Raw genomic sequence first — 21,837 nt, 5'->3', positions numbered from 1 at the left:
GTTTTTTGCTTACTTGATGACATTGAAAAGGGAGAACTCGACTCTCCCTTATATTACTGTTATTCCCGTTGTTATTGGGATCATCATTGCTAGCCAGGTGTGAAGAGTTTTCATTTATTTTGGTTTTATCATGGGTGTTTCATCCCCAGCGGCAAGAATTCCATGAACCTCTTCCTGTACATGGCCCCTATAGCTGATATGTTCTAATTCTTACAACGCTCATTACAGAAGAAAACGTGATCAGTTGGTATCCTCCTATTCAATTCGACACTAGTACATTTTGTGAATTTGACCAACTTTTTGGTCATACTAATATCAAACTTGAATCTCCACTGAGTTTTGCTCTCAAATGGTCTTATGACATCATTCAAAGCTTTGAACACTAGCAAGAGCTTCAATGATTAAGAAATCTTGGCAGAAGCCACAGAAAATGATGAATGTGTTGTCAAACGCTTTATGAACGTCTGAGCAAAAACCACAAGAAAGGATGAATGTGTTTTCAAGTGTTTTACATCTCGACAGAAACCACAGGAAAAGATGAATGTATTGTCAAATGTTTTATGAACCAGTGATTATGGTGCTGAACCAATGTTGTGATCATATGTTTCCATTTTTTGATCCAAGATGAAGGCTGTCTCTTCAACCCTAAGATTAGAAGTTGAGATATGATGAAGATTTCTTTCCACAGAAGGAGAGCTGAAATTTTAACAACAAAAACTATTGGAGCCAACTAAGATCAAACAATAGGTTGTTGTTAAACATCTTTACATGATATGGTTTGAGTTGCTTTGTTCGAGATCCAATTAGATGTGGAGACATGAAAGGAATTGGAATAAATCCTCCTTGTGATATGTTTCAAGAGTCAAATCAGAACATACTCTACTCTCTTAATTAATCCCTGCTGAGTCAGGCATATCTACATCTACACTCTTCAAAGATGATAGATTCTCTTTTTAAAGATGACAAATTCTCTTTTCAAAGATGAAAACTTTATGGGATTTCTACACAAGTCCAAACAAATAAAGTTGGTTTTATCCAAGACAAAATGGGGCATTAAGGTCATAATTCTGACTACGACAAGAGTTCCACAAATAAAACAATTCTTCTGAGACTTTCATGAAGCAAAGAATACATAAAGATACAAGTTGATCAGATAGTTCTTCAGAAATGCAAGCTTGATAGCATAAGTTGCTACACTGATATCCAGAGGTGACCCTGGCAATAAATGATGAAGTGGAGGAAAACCGAGTTCACCATTTTGAAGTCAAATGAAAATTGCATCAACATTCATGCATCATATTTAGACATTTGCAAAATAGGTGCATTTTCATTCATTTTTATTCTTGTTGAATTTTTAACAGGAATTTCAAAGATTTTAGCAAAGATTCAAATCTATCATTTGAAAGATTAGCTTTTCCAGAGAAAGTTCATAATGAGAAGAACTCATCTGAAGAAGGAAGAAGAAGTTCATAATGAGAAGAATTTGTTCAACCTTTTACCTGAATCCATCATTTGAGGGATTAGCTTTTCCAGAGAAAGTTCATAATGAGAAGAACTCATCTGAAGAAGGAAGAAGAAGTTCATAATGAGAAGAATTTGTTCAACCTTTTACCTGAATCCATCATTTGATGGATCAGCTTTTCCAGAGAAAGTTCATAATGAGAAGAACTCATCTGAAGAAGGAAGAAGAAGTTCATAATGAGAAGAATTTGTTCAACCTTTTACCTGAACCCATCATTTGAGGGATCATCTTTTCCAGAGAAAGTTCATAATGAGAAGAACTCATCTGAAGAAGGAAGAAGAAGTTCATAATTAGAAGAATTTGTTCAACCTTTTACCTGAATTCATCAATTGATGGATTATCTTTTCCGGTAGAGTTCATAATGAGAAGAACTCGTCATCTGAAGAAGGAAGAAGAAGTTCATAATGAGAAGAACTTGTTCAATCTTTTGCTTGAATTCATCATTTGATGGATCATCATCCCCAACAGAAAGTTCATAATGAGAAGAACTCATCTGAAGAAAGAGAAGAATTTATTCAATATCTCCATTATAATCAAGTGAAGCCAAATGGATAAAAAAATTTATTATCTTTTCATCTTTGTTCATTCTGGTTAACACAAGAATGAACAAAGAGGGGCAGCTGAAGATATTAATTTTTTACCCATATTATTATTATTATTATTATTATTATTATTATTATTATTATATTATTATTATATTATTATTATTATTATTATATATTTTATTATTATTATTATTATCATTATTATATATAAATATATATTAACATATATATAAATAATAATTACAGACCAATTACAACTGGACCGGCCCAGTTACAAACAAACCAGAACCGGTCCAAATCAAACCAGAAACCCTAAACATTTGGGTTTCCAGTTAGGGTTTCCTAACCCTAATCTAAACCAGCCGCCATCTTCAATCCCAGCCGTTGGATCTGGTTTGATCCAACGGTCCACAGTTTGCCAGAGGAAACCCTAGGGTATCTATACCCTAGGGACACGTCCCAGCGCCGCCGCTGCTGCTTCCAGAAGCCTTCACTGCCGACACTTTCTCGCCGCCTCCGTAGCCGCACACGTCTTCCCCAAACGGTGAGTCACCACTGGGAATCCGATGACTCACCAAAGAGCTTCGGACTGGTCCGATGGCTAAACGGTGGTGGCTATAAAAGCCACCACCCCAACCTGAAAAAAAAAAAAAAAAACCGGAGACAGAGACAGAAAAAAAGAGGAGACAGAGAACACAGAGAGACAAAAAAAAACAGAGAAAAAAATATACTAAAAGATACCAACGATCTCAGTCAACATCAACGCAGCAAGGAAAGAAAAAAAAAGGAGAGAAGAGAGGAAAGAAGCTTACCTTGTCATCGGAGAACCCCAACCGTCGCCGGATACAACGAAAACCGAAGGTACTTTTTTTGTAGATCTGCTCCGATTGGGAGCTTTTTAAGGAAAAAGAACACCGGAAACGGTTTTAGACCGTCCCGATCTATATTCTGGTGGATTTTTGTAATTTCCGGCCACCATCAGCGGTGGCCGGCAGCGGTGGTCGGAGCCGGTAGCGGTGGCTGACCGGGACGGCTTCTCTTAGTTTAGAGAGAAGCCAGAGAACTCTTTTCTCTCTGGTTGAGAGAGAAAGAAGAAAAAAGAAATGAGATAGCTGGCCCGAAGGGCCAGCCGGTTTGGACCTTTTATAGTCCTTCCCGAACGACGTCGTTTCGGGAAGGACTATGCGCATAATTAGAGAATAGTTAAACCCCGTCCGCAGTCCTCCCAGCTTGTAAACTTTACATTTTAGTCACTAAATTGAATTTATAATAATTTTAGTTTGATCTCGAAATTTTATTTTTATTCATTTTAGTCTTTTTTATTAAAATAATATATTTAGGATAAATAACATATTTAATCCCTTAATTTTAATAATATATTTTAATCCTTAGTTTATATTTTTTAATTTATTTTATTCTAATATCCGAATTTTAGATAATTTTGTTTTAGTCACTAAATAAATAAAAATAAAGAAATAATATATTAATCCCTATAATTTGATTAATTATGAATTAGATTTTTAATTTTATTTTTACTGTAATTTAGTCAGTTATTTTATATTTTCATTTATTTATTGTTTTTAAATATTGTTTTAGTATTTTTATTTTTATTTTATTATATAAATATTTTTATATATTCATAAATATATATAATAGTAATTTTTAAATATTTATTTTAATATCGAAGAAAAGGACAGTCTTAATACAACTGGATGTCCTATTCTGATATTTTAAAATTAAAAAGCAAACAATATTATTTAAATTAATATTTATCAATATCAAAGAAAAGAGCTGTCTTAAGGCACCTAGATGTTCTTTTCTGATATTTTTAAATAAATAAATATTTTTTATATAATTTTGAAATAATAGAATTATAAATTAAATATTTTTTTTTTGAATTTTTAAATTTTAATAATAGAGACAATTTATAATTAAAAAGTACCAATTTTGGGCGTTGTAGGGGTGCTAATCCTTCCCTAAACGTAACCGACCACGAATCCCTTTTTATTATTAAAAAGAACGAATTTTTGGTTAAAACACAGATCAGTTTATCTTTTAATTGATGTTTTCTTAAAAACTCTTTCAAAAGATATTTTTTAGGTATTCAACCTACCTGACCCAAAAGGCCGATGGCGACTCACAAATTATTTTCAAAATTATTTATTCACATCAATTTCCCCGCCAAATTTAATATTTCGTGCCCGGACGAAAACCGGTTACGACAGTATGTAAATAATGATAAGATATATCACATAAAACTTTCATCTTAAAAATGGGTATTAGTTAATAATTAAAAATTTTCATTCAACCATGATGCATTTTGTCATTTTGTCGCATAAAATATTGAGATCAAAATATTTCCCAAAAAAAAAAAGAATAAAGACCAAAATAACTATACAAAAAAAGTAAAAAGTAAATTTTGACATTAAATTTTTGTACAACTTTTCGGAAGGCATGCAAAGCTCAATCCACCATCACCTTTCCAAGGAAGCAATTAACATCCCACACAGCAGCATCGGATAATACATAAAATGCAAGTTACAAATAAACGGCTGATAAAACATATAAAAAGGGAGAAAGAAAATCCCACCACCCCACAAATGGAAGTCATTTGCCTACATTTCCCATTGTCATAAAAGGTGGGGGAGCAAAAGGAAAAAACTAGAAGTTAGGGGTACCTACATTTCGGGAGGGCGGTTAATAGGCCATTGGTGTTGCCAAAGGAGTTACCAGTACAGCGGTATTTCCGGATATCGGTTGGTGACTGGCTGCATTTTCTAGTCGTTCCCATGCTTCCTTCCGTTTCTCGGCTAATATGCTGAGCTTTGCCTCTTCCTCCTTGAAGTGGATATGACAAGACATGAATAGTTGATCATCCATCTCCATGAACATCTTTCTGACATTTATTGTTAAGTTGAGCACTCCATGGTTCCAATGACTCTGGGCATTCTTTTCCAAGGCTGGAAGTATGACGGGTAATATCACGTGCCGGTTATGTGCGATTAAGTTTACGATTTGATCATTATTCCAAAAGAAAAGTGCCCTTTCAGCCACCTGAAACAAGCACGTTAATTAGAATAAAACTTATAATCATCTTTTCCGCAACTCAAATTATCTAGACAAATCAAGTGAAATGACTAACAATGATAATAAAAACCATAAGAGTTTATAGACAACTTCTAGCCAATTATTGTTGGTTGCATTAGGTAGAGAAATCTTTTGCTATTAAAGAAGCAGATATAGCTCATAGCTTGTTAGACACAAGGTCTATCAGCTGTTAAGCTCGATATTTATAAGACTGGACCGGGCATTAATAGCATCAAAGCCATAAAATTCCCAACCCTCATTATAAGTTCAGTGTCATTAAAGCCAACAAGGATATCAACCCCGAGATCTAGACATTATGGAAGATACTAAAACAGGGCCTACCCCCAAAGTTATTCGGAGTTATGCTCATCTATAATGAAACATGAAACAAAAATGTTCAAAGGCCAACAATTGAGGAAATTGACATGCCCCAAGCATGAATAAATGCAACTAGAATTCAGATTGATTAAATATCACAGGAAACAGTTCACACAACTCAAATAAAAGTCTAGTCATTGATTTTCTTCACACATAAATAGAGACATCTTTTAATGTGACATAGTAGAAAGTTTAGCACAAAAAAAGAGTTAAATGGAAGGTGTAGGGCGTAATAGAAACCAGTCAAAAAAAGTCAATGCATAACCTTGGATAAAAGGAAGACAAGAACATACTAAGCATGAGATCAGCAATTAAGAAAATTGCAGATTTAATGTCGGTAAATATATCAATATCCAGATATAAAGAAAATACCTGGAAATGGAAACTGTTAATGCAATAGCCTATCCGCCAGAACAATGGGACCATAACCTTTTGGAACTCCACCATGTTAATGGCTTCCAAGATCTCTTCCAACTCACCTAGAAACATCAACTCCTTCTGGCTGTTCGTTATGGGCCAGTACTTCAACAACCCCCTTATCACGGTACTGCACAACTTCGGCTCCTTCTCAATGAACTGAGTAACACAGAAAGACAACTGCTGAAAGTAAACCCCCAAAGATTTTGGTTTGTGGAGAGGAATCAAAACCCTCCACAAGAAAATCTTATGTTCCTCCTTCAAAGGCAAAGCAAATCCACTGACTATACTGCCGAAAATCTCCAACAACTCAGCAATCCCATTATGTCTCTCCGTCTCAAGAGCAAACCGATAAAATATATTGCTTATAGCCTTCCGAATAAAAGGCCTGTGGACCATGAACTTCCCATAAACCCTATGCAGTATAGTCTTCAAACAATCCCTTTCCCTTGGATCCTCTGAATCAAACAAGTCAAGCAATCCCAAAATAAAGGAATGATCTATATACTTTTTCGCTACTTTCGCATCAAGACCTGAAGAAGCGATGAACTTAAGTAGCAAATCATACACAATTTGCAAATGAGGCCATGCGGGATCAAACATCGGTTCATCATCATCATTTTCACCACCATTACTTGCAGTAGATCGATAATTAGGTGGGAAAACTCTAAACAAATTCACAGCACACATCCTACACATGGCTAAAATTGCAGGTTCGCTAAATCTTACATACCCAGACACAAAATCCAAAAGCTCAAGCAAAGTTTGTCTTTTAACATCTTTCTCAATTAAATTTTTTGCTGGGTCAGTGAAATCGGAAGTTACACAACAAAGGCTAACTTTACTCACAAAAAGATTCATCCTCTCCGAACTGGGCACATCTTTGAATGGCAACAATGGCTCGATCCCCGCCACAACACTTGCCGGAAAAACAGCTGATGATGTCCGTTTTGGACCACAGAGGCGGCCAGAACCCGAATTCAAACTGTTGGATCGGTGTGGTTGCGGGGTGGACCCAGCTGTCGTGCATAAGTTCGACCGAGCAAGCTCAGGCGAGTCAGATTTCCCCCATTTTCGAGGGAGCTTACTGAGGAATTGCCTTAGCATTGCAGATTTTTAGAGGAACAAGAATTAATATCCTTTTATGTTTGTAGATCTATTATATATGAAAATTTTAAATTTCATACTTTAATTCTTAAAAAATTAGTAGGAGTAACTTTAACGTTCACCTTTTTAGGTTATATATATATATATATATATATATATATATTAATCATTAGTATCCGATCTATTAATCAACTAATCCAGATCGGATACTACAGAGGCGATGACTACCCTCCCAACCTAGTTTGTTCTATTCGCAAACGCCAGGACTCGAACTTTAACCGTCCTTCATCTTACTAGACCAACTTATTTTAAAAAAAATTATTCCTACATCAGTATTTCAACTTTGATTTTATTTATTATTTTAACAATATTATATTATATTTTATTATTGTAACATCCTCAATACCGGGTTAGTGACTAAATTGTAAAGTCTCAGAATTTAGTGGTTAAAATAAAATGAATGAATAGTATAAAGATTTACATGTAAATTATTGTGTATGATGGAATTAAAGGGAAGAATGAATGAAAGGACAATAGAGTAATTGCAAGGAAAAATAATTAAAGAAGGGATAAATATGTATATATAAGGATACACGTGGGTGGAAGGGGAGAAAACACCCAAGGCTTCCAGAGTTCTCTTCTTATTCTTTCTTCCTTGTGCGTGTGAACCAAAGCAAAGGCAAGATTTCTGATTATTGAGTTTGTTGTTAAATTTAAGATTGGTTTTTGATTATTAGATTATAATTAAGCTTAAGGAAAGCTTAAGTTATCTTAACATCAAAGGATGATGGAGTTAGGAGAGATTTAAGATTTGAAGTTCTTAAATGAAATCTTGGAATAGAGTTCATAACTAGAATTGAAAGTTAAATTTGACTTGTCATCAATCTAGTTAAGATATACGAAGTGTTAAAAGTGGAATTCAAACATGTTGAATTATCGATGTAATTCTTGAATTACATATGAAGGATAGGATTTGGAGGTTTAAGATGAAATAAATGAGTATAAATTGGTTTAAGGATGTGTACTATAGTTAAGAATGAAAAAGGAGATTAAACATGAAGGATTTAATCCAAAATGAATGAAATTTCGGGTTCAAAAAGAGGATTCTGGGCAGAGTACATCGATGCATATTCATAGTGCATCGATTCATCAAGGTTAAAACCTAGAAATTGTTTGAAGGTGTATCTATGCACAGGTAGTGCATCGATGCACTCTTTTAAAATATAAACATCGAATGTAATTAGTGCATCGATGCATAAGGCATGCATCGATGCATTCCATTAATAATAAAACATCGAATGCATTTTATGCACCGATGCACAAGTAGTGCTCGATGCATACCTTCATTAAAAGAGGAAATTGGCATTTATCTTAATCTAAAGAGTGAACCATTAGAGTATATTACCTATAATACTGATATAGATCCATGTGTGATTATGTAGATACTAAAAGTAAGCTTATTCCGGAACGATCAAAGGATTAGAATCGAATCAAAGCAAAGCTAAGGTGAGTGCATACTATATGTATAGTATAATAGAATAAGACTTGTGATAAGTCTAATTCCTATATTGATTTTCATAATACAATAGTTGTGAACATGCATACATGATAATTATTGTAATACATGCATAAGGCATATATATGTTCATGTGATTGGATAAATGATGTATATATATGAATATATTCAAACACATATATGATATGATATGTGATATGAGAACATGACATGAGCTACATGATCACAAGAGAAATGACATGAGTACATAAACATATGAAATATATGAATAATGCTCATAGTATACGATATGAGAGCTATAGGTGTAATTGGCATGCCAAGAGTCAAGGGTATAATAGTCCTTCGGGATGTAGTGGTCCTACGGGACATATATGACAGTCCTTCGGGACGAATACTGAACTAAGGTTCGGTGCCCCATGATGGAATTGATACGAGCTGTGGTGACAGCATTAGTGCACAACCTCAATGTACTCACATACCTCTATTCTCAATAATATACATGGGCAATTGAAATACAAAGTAAAGTGAAAGTGGTACAAGAAGGTAAGTTTTGTACATGCATGATATGATTATATATGTTATTGTGTAATAGATACATGCATATTGAAATGTCATGAAGGAAATGGTAAGAATGCATATTCATGAAGATATTGTTGCATATTCATTTATTGCCTCACTAAGTCTATGACTTAGCGTGTAAGTGATTTACACGTAGGTACCAAGAAATAAGAAGATTCAGAATAGAAGTGGCACGGACATCAACATTACTAAGAAATCAGATCAGAAGTAATTGACAAAGTAGATATTTTGTTGTGTATAAAGTGTTGGTATGTAATAAGTGGTTAATTATGAATGCTCTAGTCGATTTTGTATTAAGTGATTTCTTTTATGTAAATTAAAATATTTTGTTTTAATGAAAGTTTTAAATTCCCGGGATTTTACTTTAAGAATCAAAGTTTGAAAAGTCAATGTGACATCTTGGACTTGTTTTCGGGTCGAATATGAGTTAGGGGTGTTACAATTATATGATGATATAGAATTATTTTTTTAAAAATTGAACATTAATTGAATCGATAAATAATATTTTATTCAGGATACGGGTGTTTCACGAAAAATGGATTTCGAAAAACGAATTATGTTTTTTTAAAAATATTTTTTGAAAATAATTTTATGGTTTGTAAATGATGTTGTGTAAATCATTTTTCACTGGTTACCTTTTTTTAGAAATCATTTATTGTAAATATTAAATAGAACACATAATATTATTTACTAATTAAATAATAGTATTATTTTTAAAATGTTAGAATAGCTTATTTAATATTATTTATATCAATTATATTATTATAAAAAATATTATATCTATAATTTTATAAATAAAAATATTAAGATTTTAAAATAATTTATGAAATTAATAAATAATATTAATTTTATTAATATTTTATTATATATTATAATAATATAATTATAATGTTCAAAAAATATTATTCCCTCCATCCCATTAAATTTGTCCATTATTAACTTTTAAAAAGCCAAATTTTTTAATTTTAATCATGATTATTTTAAATATTTTAAAAATTAATTTTTATAAAATATATATTTAAAAACTATTTGATTTAATATTTTTAAAATATACTTTTTCATATTTTTATCAACAATAAATTTTGAATAATAATAATAAGTTAAAGTTAAAAAAATTGACCAAAAAACAATGGACATATGAAGTATATTATATTATTAAAATCATCAATAAATTTAATTTAATAATTAGTGTTTTATTTAAATGATGCCAAAAATACTATATTAATATTAAAGATATAAATAATAAAATTCGACTGATTAAGATTTAAAGTGAAAAGCTCGTAAAATAACTTATGAAAAATCAGATCGTTAGTCATATTCCAAAAAACGAAAAAGAAAGTCAATTAATTAAAAAAATAAATTATATTGATGATTTATTTTACGCCAGTCAAACACTAAAAAATAAAGAAAATATTTTTCAAAAAATAAATTACAAAAAAATAAATAAACCCTTAATCTCTCGAGTATAATTAAAATATTTTAATATCAAATGTCAACAAGTCGCACTATGTCATGTCTTATCTTACGTGGTGTGACGCTTACAGTATTATTCTTGCACTTTTAAAAACCTCACTAATCTCTTTTACAACATTTGTTAGTATCATTAATATATTAAATGACTTCAATAATAAAATATAATATTTTTTTATAAAAAATTTATACTCTAATAATAATGTTTACAGAATTTATTAATAAAAATTCTAAATAAATATTACTGGATCCTAACACTAATTACTTGTGTATACTACTTATCCGCAAACACGAACACAAACATGTATAGGGATGGCAAAAAAAAATTTGAATCGAACGAGGAAAATCGAAAATTGTATTAAACGGGGACGGGAAAAAATTGTTTATACTAAACAGGGACAGGGATGGAGAAAAATTATTTATGTTAAACGGGGACGGAGATGGGGACAGGTTTAATAATCCCCGACCCGATACCTAACCCGATAAATATTAAAAATAATTATTATATATATATATATAATATTAATAAATTTAATTTAAATTAATATATATATATATATAATATTTATATATTTAATTTAAATATATATACCCGGCCCGATATCCGGCCTGATATCCGGCCTGATATCTGTTTAAATAATCGTTTATGTTAAACGGGAATACCCGTTTTCCCCGATTACTCGATGGAGATCCCCGTTTAAATCCCTCTATTTTTTAAGCGGGACGGATACAAATTTTTTAAACAGAGACAAAAACAGGAGACTAATACCTGACCCGAACCCGGCCCGTTGCCATCTTTAAACATATAAAGAAAGAAAAGGAGAAAAGAATGCAACCTCATCTTCGGTTCTGTAGTGGCGGCTTGCTTTCCGTTCCACGTCGAATGGTTTTCTTTACGTTTCTGTGAATCGGCGAGTGTAACTAGCGTCGCCATTGTTGATGCTAACAGCGTGAACCATCTCGTCGCCGTCAAACAAGTAGTGGCCAAAAACCGGCTCGAATAAAGGATTAGTTCTGTTCCAGAAATAGACGTTGTTTTTATAGAAGAAGGTATGGTGTCGTCAACGGGGAGAGAACGCTTAATCGGTTATTCCGGGACGGGAGCGAAGTTTCTGGCGATTTGAACGCGTGGGTCGACGATTCTAGGAAGTGGGTGTTGAAGCAAGGTAAAGCCACACGATCCTGCCAAATTTGGGTCATCACCACCGCCTATAAATTTCAGAGGGGTCAATTGCCAGGTTTTTCAAACCGGCGCAGGATTGCTCCCAACTCTATTTAAGTATAATCCTACTCCTTCAACCAAACAACCATCTTCCCCTCCCTTTTCACCTTCTTCCCCCCAAAACACCATTTCTTTTTGCTAATGGAATACACTCAAAACCCACCTGGAAAAGCTCTCCTATTCCTATCAACAACAATATGACCCTTGGAAATGGTGAACCTTTTACTGATGAGATATCCGGGGAAGGTTTAGTTTTCTTTGGGTGGTGACGAGAGAGAAAAAAACAACAATGGTGACCAGGGTTTCAAAAAAAAAAAGTATACGACCGTGATTTTGTCTGTGATATAGCGGTTTCGATGCCATCCGAGTTACCCGCAATAGCGTCTGCGACGACCGTAATAGCGTCCACGACGATTGAAATCACGGTAAATCCAAAATAACCGAAAACGCGATCACGACCACGATTTGAAACCCTGATAGTGAACGTTAGTGATGTATTTGGATCTCCAACATGACGGTCAACCTAGTCAACTAAATTCATGTAAGCATTAAACGCTTTAGGTAACGTTAAGTGACTAGTTTGTAATCAATCAATAATGTTAATGACTGATTTGTAACTTTTAAAACATCAATGGAGAAAATAAAAATTACCTCAAACATTAGTGACTAATTTTATAGTTTTCTTTTTTTAAAATTTACCTCAAACGAACAAACAATCACACAGGGTGTAAAAGAGCCGAGTCGAGCTCGAGTATTGCTGAGCTCAACTCGACTCGAAAACTCTGAAATGAAGCTTGGCTCGACTCGAAAACTTGCGAGCTTAAAAATTTCAAGCTCTACTCGAACTCTAAATCTTGAACTGAAGTAACTCGAAAAGACTCGAAATGAAAAAAAAATCTTAAACTTAACTCGACTGAAGCCTCAAACTCGAACTTAAACCTTAAATACATGAAAATCTTACTGTATTTTTAAAAAAATCAATACATAAATGTTACTATTATTAATAATTTTTTTAAAAATATAAAATCTTAATATATTATATTTTCGAGCGCTCACGAACTTTTTGAGTCGAATATCAAGTAGCTCGTTTCGACTCGTTAAAAATTCGAGTCGAGCTCGAGTCAAATCCATTCGATCCGAGTATTTATCAAATCTTGATCGAATCAATCTCGAATTACTCACGGACTGTCTTATCTCATTTACGTACCTAATCACCCCTAATTAACATTGTCAATTTAACAATTAATTTTTCGAAAAAGAAATTTAATAATTAATTGAACTTTTTCGTTTTCACCACGTCACCCCAACGACAGCCGACTCGCCATTTCAAGTCCAGATACGTGGCACTGCTCACATATTTCCCCGCCACGTGTTCACAAATAGAGCGAGTTCTCTTCACCTGTCATCGCAGCGAGTGGCTTTTCTCACTTGCTTAATGGCGCCTACTAACTCAAAAACCTGGTGGCATATTTGCTATTTCTTCTAAATATTAGGACCATTTAACTAACAGAAAATAGAAATGTGGAATAAACCTTTTCATTTCCCTTCCAATTTTACCGGTTTCAGCAAACAGAGAGCCGTTTAACTACCCCACATCTCTGGCATCAATTCAAGATCCCAACCGTCCACTTTAAGAATAGTCTATCGTAGTTAGAACCGTAAATAATACGTAATAGATCATGAGGTATTTGAGATAGACTCGATTAACGTTCGATAAATATTCGACTTGAATAAATTTGATTGAAATTCAAGCTCGATTAGAGTTCTTAATATGCTAAAATGAGCTGTTTGATGCTCGACTTAAAAAACTTACGAGTAACTCGAAAAAATTATATATCAAAATTTTATTTAAAAAAATAAATTATTAATAATATTAATATCTACGTGTTTATTTTTTTAAATGTAGCAAGAAGGTTTTATATACTTAAAGTTCAAGTTCGAGTTTGAATTTGAACTTCAATTGAGTTAAGTTTAAAATTTTATTTATCTTTCAAGCTTCAACTCACGACTTTAAATTTGAGTTGAGTTTAAAAATTTTGAACTCATGAAATTTTAAACTGAATCGAACACGATTTAATTTTTTTTTATTGAATCAACCTTAACAACACTCAAACTCGATCCCACTTGTTTCAGCCCTAATTCATGGCCGTTCCTAAATCTACTTTTTTCAGACGAAAATATCGATCCGTATTAATTAATCAGGCAATTTTAAAATAAGATCTCGACCGCAAGTTCTAAATCGGAGGGTTAACAGAGTGCCACGTAGCTGAATCGACAAGCAAAGTTTAGCATACATTATACCAATTTTCCCCATTTTTCTGATTTGGTTACTCTCGTGAAACCGAAGGAAACTCTAGACACTCTCATGGTAAAAATAAAATAATAAAAAATGCTAAAATAAAAAGAATTTCGGAAAACAAAATTTATCTCGAAAATAGGGATTTAGGGTTCCAACTCGCAATCCCTAGATTCTAACCATAGCCTAAACTCGTACCCTTGATATCCACGATTCGGCGGAGAAATTGATGTTCTCTTTTTACATCGATCCAGGTAAGTAATGCATTTTAGTTCGGTTTCTTTGCTGATTGTTTTATTTGTTGAATAAGTAGTCTGAATAAACGGATATTGAGATTGATCGCTGAATTTATGGGGATTTTTCATTTTTTTTCGTTTTTAGGTGCAATTTTGGTTTTTCAGATCTGAAACATGTTTGATGTGAATGTGAAAATTGGGAGATTCAATTTTTCTTGTTTGGATTGAGGTTTTGTTGATGGAAAATAGAATAGGAAACTCTCATGGAGAGGAAATTCGTAAGAAATCAAGATCTCTGGATCTTAAGAGTTTGTATAAATGTGGTGATTCAAAGGATTCTTCTAAGAATAAGTGTTTGAAGAGGAAAGAAAGTTCACAAGAGGGTGATGGTGAGAAGAGGAGTAATAATAATTCCAAGAGGAAGAAGAGCAGGAAATCTCTTCCTCTCAGTAGTTTTAGAACCGTCGTCCATGATAGCAATAGTAACAAGAGTTTAACTGAAGTGTATAATGGTGGGTTGAGTTCAAGGTTGCATTATCTGGGAAGTTTGAATAAGTTGGGATTCAGTCAGAAATCAAAGAACGGTAGCATTGCTGATGATGTCTCAGTTAGTTTGGATAACAATGGTAATGGGATACCAAAGCGTAAGCGGCGGTTTATGGGGCGGAGCAAATTTGAGGATGGTCAATTATTGAAGCTGGCAGGGCAATCTAATAGTGAAGAAGTTATTAATGAGGAAGTGAAGTTAGCTAGTGAAGACTATGGCACTCAGAATGAGTCTTTGAAGGTTAAACGGGAGAAGATTATTGAAGTTATTAATGAGGAAGTGAAGTTAGCTAGTGAAGACTATGGCACTCAGAATGAGTCTTTGAAGGTTAAACGGGAGAAGATTATTGATGATTTTAAGGAGAACCGGAACAGTGAGTCAAGTTCAATTCAGCATTTGAAGAAAGCTGATGGTATTGCTGGTTACTCAGCTGTAAATGATGTCAACTCTTTGCAAAAAAAATCACGGAGGAAGCCTAGGAAGAAGAAGGATTCAATGAAGGGTGATAAAAGTGTTGCTAACAAGGCTGAGAGTTCTGTAGAGACTTGTGATGCCTTTCAAGAAGATGAAGAGAATCTTGAAGAAAATGCAGCAAGGATGTTATCATCACGGTTTAACCCAAACTGTACTGGCTTTTCTTCAAACAGTAAAGTTTATGTGTCACCATCTGAGAATGGATTATCTTTTCTTGCGTCTTCTGGTCAGAATGCTAGTCCCGTGTCTAAGAATTTGTCTGGTTCTGCATCTGCTTCTGCCGATGCTTCTGGTAGGATATTGAGACCACGGCAAAGTCATAAAGAGAAGGCCAACTCAAGGAGAAGGCGCCATTTTTATGAAATTTTCTCTGGGGACTTGGATGCACACTGGGTGTTAAATCGAAGGATCAAGGTGTTCTGGCCTTTGGACAAGAATTGGTATTATGGCCTTGTCTACGACTACGACAAAGTGAGAAATCTTCATCATGTAAAATATGACGACCGTGATGAGGAATGGATAGATTTACAGAATGAGAGATTTAAGCTCCTGCTTTTTCCTAGTGAACTTCCCTGCAAATCTCAAAAGAAAAGATCTCGGCGAGTTAGAGTTTCTGATGATAGAATCAAGAATGTGAAGCTCAAGAAAGAGAAGGGTAAGAAAAATTTCGTGACAGAAGATGAGAGTACTAACTGGAACTATATGGATTCTGAGCCCATCATCTCCTGGTTGGCTCGCTCCAGTCATTGTGTCAAATCCTGTCCTTTGCGTTCCATGAAGAGACACAAAAAGTCTGTTTCATCTCTTGGTTCTTGTACTCAACAATTTTTGTGTAATGATGCTGTAGATGAAAATGGTTGTCCCTATGGAGGTTCATTGAAGGGAAGTAAAGTTAAATTGTTCAACACCACTGCATTGTCAAACAGACCAGTTGATAGCAGAAGGGTTGAGGGTTCTTCGTTGGATAGCACTAGTTACCCCAACAAAAAACATCCTATTGTATATTTTAGAAGGCGTTTTCGCAAGATGGATAAAGCATTGTGTCAGGCTTCTAAAAGCAATTGTATTGGCAGTAATGTTTCTGAATCTATCACATCCCTTGGCTGTGTTGATGAATTTCAGGATTTGGGTGTACTTGATCCTTGCGTGGGATGGTTGGATCCTGAACGAGATTTGTTGCTTAGTGATAACGTAGGGCAGTTACAATTAAATATTTCATTGATACATTCAAAACAATTCAGGGTTGGGTTGAGCGTCCCTATGCTCTCTGTCTCAGATAACTTATTTGGTACAGATAGCCTTTGGCTGCTTCGTACTTTGTTGTTACTGCAATGTGGAATGGTGATGACTGTCTGGCCAATGGTTCACATGGAGATCCTTTTTGTTGATAATGAAGTTGGATTAAGGTTTTTCCTGTTTGAAGGTTCCTTGAAAAAGGTTATAGCTTTTGTTTTCCAGATCCTTATGGTATTTTCTCGACCTACTGAGCGGGGGAAGTGTCCTGATCTGCAGTTGCCTATAACTTCAATCAGGTTCAAATTAACTTGCTCTCAAGATCTTAGGCGGCAGTTTGTCTTTGCTTTTTACAACTTCCATGAAGTGAAGCAGTCAAAATGGATGTTACTGGACTATAAGTTGAAAAGACATTGTCTACTTAATAGGCAACTGCCTCTGTCCGAGTGCACTTGTGATAACATTAAGGCGCTTCAGAATGGAACAAATCGGTTACTTGGTTCTCCTGCTTGCAAAGACTCCTCAACAGTTGAGGTATGCTTATTCTCCATGTGATTTTGGTACTAAAACCTCAATGGTGGTTTTCTTGTTTGTTTTACTTATGATTGCATGGAAATACTTCAATTTATCTTTTTCTTTCCCCCCAAAAACCAAACTCGCCAATACCTCAGAAAAAAACTCCATTTAGTTTTAATTTTTAGCTTTATGTTCTGTCATTTTTGGTCATTTAACTATCAACCATGAGCGCTGGTGAGTTTTACAATTGCCGTACAGTCATATTAATACCTTCCTTTTTTGTGGCTGTATTAAATGGTATGAAATTTGTTTGTTGTTGACCAGGGTTTAAGGAGGAGAAAATATAAGCCAGGTATCAGCCGTATGGGTGTCTCCAAAGAATCTGGTTTTCTGGAAGTTGGCCAGTTTTCTTGCAATTCTGAGAAGCATAGGAATCTTCCTCAGTTTGCCCTTTCTTTTGGTGCTGCACCTACTTTCTTTCTTAGTTTGCATCTTAAGCTACTTATGGAACGTAGTCTTTCTTGCATCAGCTTTCGCGATCATGACAACATTGAGCAACCAGGAAGGTCTGGGAATTTGTTGTTGGATGACAGTTGTAGTAGAGATGACTGTATGAACAATTCTGAAAATAGTGTAGAAAAAAATCTGAAGGCTTCATTAAAGGATGTTGCTTTTGATGCTGAGTTAACAAATCTTGGTCTCTCTGTTTGTGGTAATGTATGTCTGAAGAAGTCCTCACAGAAGTACAAAAATGGTGATCAAATCGTTGATGGAACTTCAGCTAGCTCTCATGAACCTGAAGAAATTGGAGCCATAGCCATTGGTTCATTACCGAAGCAACAATGTGACATTTCAGAGTCTCGGCAACTTGCTGTGTCATCAAAGTGTCCAGTTGATGGTAATAAGAAGAATGGAAGTGGTTGTTCTGTTTTGAATGGTATTAGGGTTGAGATTCCACCCTTTGATCAATATGGAAAGCGTGTTGACAGTGAATTACCCAGTACTCGGCAGTCTGCTGATTTGATTTGGAGTATGAATGGTGGAATTATCCCAAGTCCCAATCCCACTGCTCCGAGAAGTACATGGCATCGAAATAGAAGTTGTTTATCGATTGGTTATCATACTCATGGTTGGTCAGATGGAAAGGCTGATTTCTTCAACAGTAACTTTGGAAATGGACCTAAAAAGCCATGGTCTCAGGTATCATACTCGATGCCCTTTGGAAGCTTAGATTACTGCTCAAAAAATAAAGGCCAGCAGCAGAGAGCCCTTCCTCAAAAGCGAATCAGGAGGGCTAATGAAATGAGATCATCTGATGTTTCTAGAGGCTCCCAAAGGAATTTGGAGTTACTATTTTGTGATGCAAATGTACTAATTACTACTGGTGACAGAGGATGGCGAGAATGTGGAGCGCAGGTTGCGCTAGAGCTCTTTGATCATAATGAATGGAAGCTGGCTGTTAAAGTGTCAGGGTCTACAAGGTACTCTTACAAGGCACATCAGTTCCTGCAGCTTGGATCCACCAATCGTTTTACACATGCTATGATGTGGAAAGGAGGGAAAGATTGGATCTTGGAGTTCACAGACAGGAGTCAGTGGGCTATTTTCAAGGAGATGCATGAAGAGTGCTACAACCGTAATTTCCGTGCTGCTTCTGTGAAGAACATTCCTATTCCTGGGGTTCGCTTAATAGAGGAATATGATGAAAATGTGACAGAAGTGTCATTTGTTCGTTGTTCTTCAAAGTACTTGCGCCAGGTTGACACTGATGTTGAGATGGCTTTGAATCCATCCCGTGTTTTATATGACATGGATAGTGATGACGAACAGTGGATTTCGAGAATTCGCAAAACTTCAGAAAGTGATATCGGTAATTCTTTGGAATTTTCTGATGAAATGTTTGAGAAGGTTATGGACATGTTTGAGAAGGCTGCATATACTCAACAGTGCAGTCAGTTTACTTCTGAAGAAATCCCAGAGCTCATGGCTGGAGTTGGGTCCTTAAACGTAACCACAGCAATCTATGGGCATTGGCAACAGAAGAGACAGAGACTTGGAATGCCTTTAATCCGTCATCTCCAGGTATCTTTTGAAAAACCTTGGTTTTCTTTTCATGCATTTGTTTCTTTTGGTAAATGCCTTTTAGTTTTACTAGCAGATTGAAATTGTCAACATCTTTTTGGTGCAAGGTCACCTGAAGTACTTGTTTCTGCACAGATGTATTCAGTAGTCTGAATAATGTTCATTTATTGCCTTATTTAGATGTAATTTCTTCAGAAACACATGTACTTGCCATCAAGATCCTGGAAAGGGAAAACCGAAAATCTGTGTTAATTATTGTTCAGTTTATTTCAGTAACTAGCTTTGTTTGTTTGTTTCAGTTAGTTATCGATTCTCTTCTTTCTTTTTAAACCTAATTACTATTGAGTCTATGATGGGTTGTCTGAATTGTATTCCATCTATTTCCTATCCTTTTCAAGAGCCTGAAGAATTTTCAAATTCATCTTTCAAGGCTCTGATTTTACCTGACAATTTTACTATTTTACCGTGGTTTGTTTGTGCATGTGTTTGTTTTCTTGAATATTTTATGATGTCAACTTATTTTAAACAATATTTTGCTTTTTATTCAGCTGCCATTGTGGGAAAGGTACCAACAGCAAGTGAGAGAGTGGGAGCAAGCAATGTCTAAAGGTAACTCTAAAGCCTGTGAGAAGCCACCCATGTTTGCTTTCTGTATGAAACCCCGGGGACTGGAACTTCCGAATAAAGGGTCAAAGTATAGATCCCAGAGGAAAATTTCAGTTTCCGGTCAAAACCATCATGCCTTGGGAGATCACGAGGGTTGTCATTCCTTTGGTAAATGTTCTTTACGCTTCCACTTTCTTCTTTTTAATTTTTTTCGATGTTTCCCTTTGCAAACTGAATTCATTTGTTGTCATTTCAGGCAGAAGGTCAAATGGGTTCCTGTTTGAGGATGAAAAGTTTCTATATCCTGCACATAACTACGATTCTTTCGAAGATTCTCCACTGTCTCAAGTTTCACCAAGGCTATTTTCACCACGAGATGTTGGTAGCATGGGGTACTTCCCCATGGGCAGTGACAGGTTCGATAAAAATCATCTCCGTAAACTTCAAAGAAGCAAGTCAAAGAAGTATGTCACTTTTCTGCCATCAAATGATGCACAGATGATGGATTCATACAATCAGAGGCTTATTGGCAAGAGAAATGGAATTCACCGATGGAACAGGGACTTCCTTGAGTGGCCAAGCCAGCGGCATTACCTTCCTGATGGCTTTCAAAGGCAGGGTCCGGAACAGTGGGATAACTCTGATATCGACGAGTTCACATTGCGTGATGCATCTAGTGCAGCGCAGCATGCACTTAAAAAGGCCAAGTTTAAGAGAGAAAAAGCGCAGAGATTGCTTTTCAGAGCAGATCTTGCAATTCACAAGGCTGTGGTTGCTCTCATGACTGCAGAGGCAATTAAAGAATGTTCCAAGGACTTAAATGGTGGTGATGGGTAGAATAACGACCCGATAAACCTTGGAGAGTGTCGACTGAACGAAATTAGCCAACACCATTCAGTTCTTGAGCTGATGAAATACGTAAAGAATCAAACATTCTTTTCCTCGAAATGGTGGCTCGGAGTTTTGATCGGTTGATTAAGCGTAAAAATGCCAACACGAAAGATCTACTGGCCTCGATGTTTTCTTTCTAATCCTAGCAGCAGGTTGCACAGTAGTACAACCGTTGTTTCGATTCTTCCGGTAAGTGGTGTATGGAATTTCGGCAGGCGATATCTGTACAGAATTTTCTTTTTTTTCCGGTCCATGACGTCGTAGTTCGATCGGTTTTGCCTCTCAGCCTCGGTATGGTCATATCAAAAAATACAAGCATCTCTTTTGTAATCAAATTGATGTTTCCCTGTGTGATTGAAATGCTTGGAATTTGGCGCATTTGGTAGGGATATATGTATGAAAACAAAAAACATCTGAATTGAGAAACAAAAATTGCTGCAAGTATTTTTATTATTATTATTATTATCTTATAAGATGTGTTATTAATTGATTCTAATCTAAACGGCTTTCACAATCATATACAGGGATGGAAATATGTCGGGTTAGGGTTGGGTTTTCGGCCAACTCTACCCGTTAAGAAAATAGATACCCTCTACCCGAATTTAACCTGATCCGGAAATTATACATTTTTCTTCCAACTTGACCTGGAAAATATATCTTCCACTTGACCTAACCTAAATTCATAGAGTATAAATCTGACTTGACTTGATCGGATATAAAGTAATGATTTAATTAAAATAATAATAATTTTTTTTGAAGGAAATTACATTATTATATTTGTATCATATTGGAATTTTTTCACCTTTCAGTTGAATCTGACCTCACCTCACCCCACCCTTGAAAAAAATCTGACTCGACCCAATCTCAACCTGATAATTAAAAAAAAAAAGAACCAACCCTATTGGATCGAATTGGGTCAGAACCTGTCGATTCCGAATTAAATTATCAACCGTAATCATATATACTGATATATGTCTATCATGATGATCAGGTTGGGTTAAAACCTGTCGGTTTTGGATTAAATTGTCAACCTTAAATATACTAATATATGTCTATTGTGAGGGTGGTTCTGCGGTGCGGCGCCTAAAAAACGGCTAATATACGGCGTGACCG

The 21,837-nt window shown here is 35.0% G+C and overlaps 2 protein-coding genes across 2 annotated transcripts; one reads left to right on the top strand and one right to left on the bottom strand.

Annotated features, from left to right (window-relative positions):
* Positions 1-4,473: 4,473 nt before the first annotated feature.
* LOC120145160 (serine/threonine protein phosphatase 2A 57 kDa regulatory subunit B' kappa isoform-like) lies at positions 4,474-7,078 on the bottom strand. The gene is made up of 2 exons (XM_039159051.1): positions 5,905-7,078; positions 4,474-5,121 (listed from the first exon to the last, which is right to left on the bottom strand). The coding sequence occupies exons 1-2, from the start codon at positions 7,054-7,056 to the stop codon at positions 4,765-4,767; spliced, it is 1,509 nt and encodes a 502-aa protein (XP_039014982.1). The 5' UTR covers positions 7,057-7,078; the 3' UTR covers positions 4,474-4,764.
* Positions 7,079-14,263: 7,185 nt separating this feature from the next.
* LOC120145159 lies at positions 14,264-21,132 on the top strand. Its single transcript, XM_039159050.1, has 6 exons — positions 14,264-14,393; positions 14,521-15,111; positions 15,199-17,163; positions 17,470-19,227; positions 19,776-20,001; positions 20,090-21,132. Exons 2-6 carry the CDS (start codon positions 14,614-14,616, stop codon positions 20,668-20,670), a joined length of 5,028 nt encoding a protein of 1,675 aa, XP_039014981.1. The 5' UTR covers positions 14,264-14,393; positions 14,521-14,613; the 3' UTR covers positions 20,671-21,132.
* Positions 21,133-21,837: the final 705 nt, after the last annotated feature.

The sequence above is a fragment of the Hibiscus syriacus genome, unplaced genomic scaffold (assembly GCF_006381635.1).
Source record: "Hibiscus syriacus cultivar Baekdansim isolate YM2019G1 unplaced genomic scaffold, ASM638163v2 tig00110893_pilon, whole genome shotgun sequence".
NCBI lineage: Eukaryota > Viridiplantae > Streptophyta > Magnoliopsida > Malvales > Malvaceae > Hibiscus > Hibiscus syriacus.
This window is presented reverse-complemented; position numbering and strand designations above follow the sequence as displayed.

What these genes read in the sequence shown, in the direction of transcription:
- LOC120145160 (XM_039159051.1), bottom strand. Translation starts at nt 7,056, where the DNA reads ATGCTAAGGCAATTCCTCAGTAAGCTCCCTCGAAAATGGGGGAAATCT. An exon ending in TTAACAGTTTCCATTTCCAG is followed by an intron (nt 5,122 to 5,904) that starts GTATTTTCTTTA and finishes TGCTTGTTTCAG; the next exon opens with GTGGCTGAAAGGGCACTTTT.
- LOC120145159 (XM_039159050.1), top strand. Translation starts at nt 14,614, where the DNA reads ATGGAAAATAGAATAGGAAACTCTCATGGAGAGGAAATTCGTAAGAAA. An exon ending in GTGAAGAAGTTATTAATGAG is followed by an intron (nt 15,112 to 15,198) that starts GAAGTGAAGTTA and finishes GTTATTAATGAG; the next exon opens with GAAGTGAAGTTAGCTAGTGA. An exon ending in CGAGGGTTGTCATTCCTTTG is followed by an intron (nt 20,002 to 20,089) that starts GTAAATGTTCTT and finishes TTGTCATTTCAG; the next exon opens with GCAGAAGGTCAAATGGGTTC.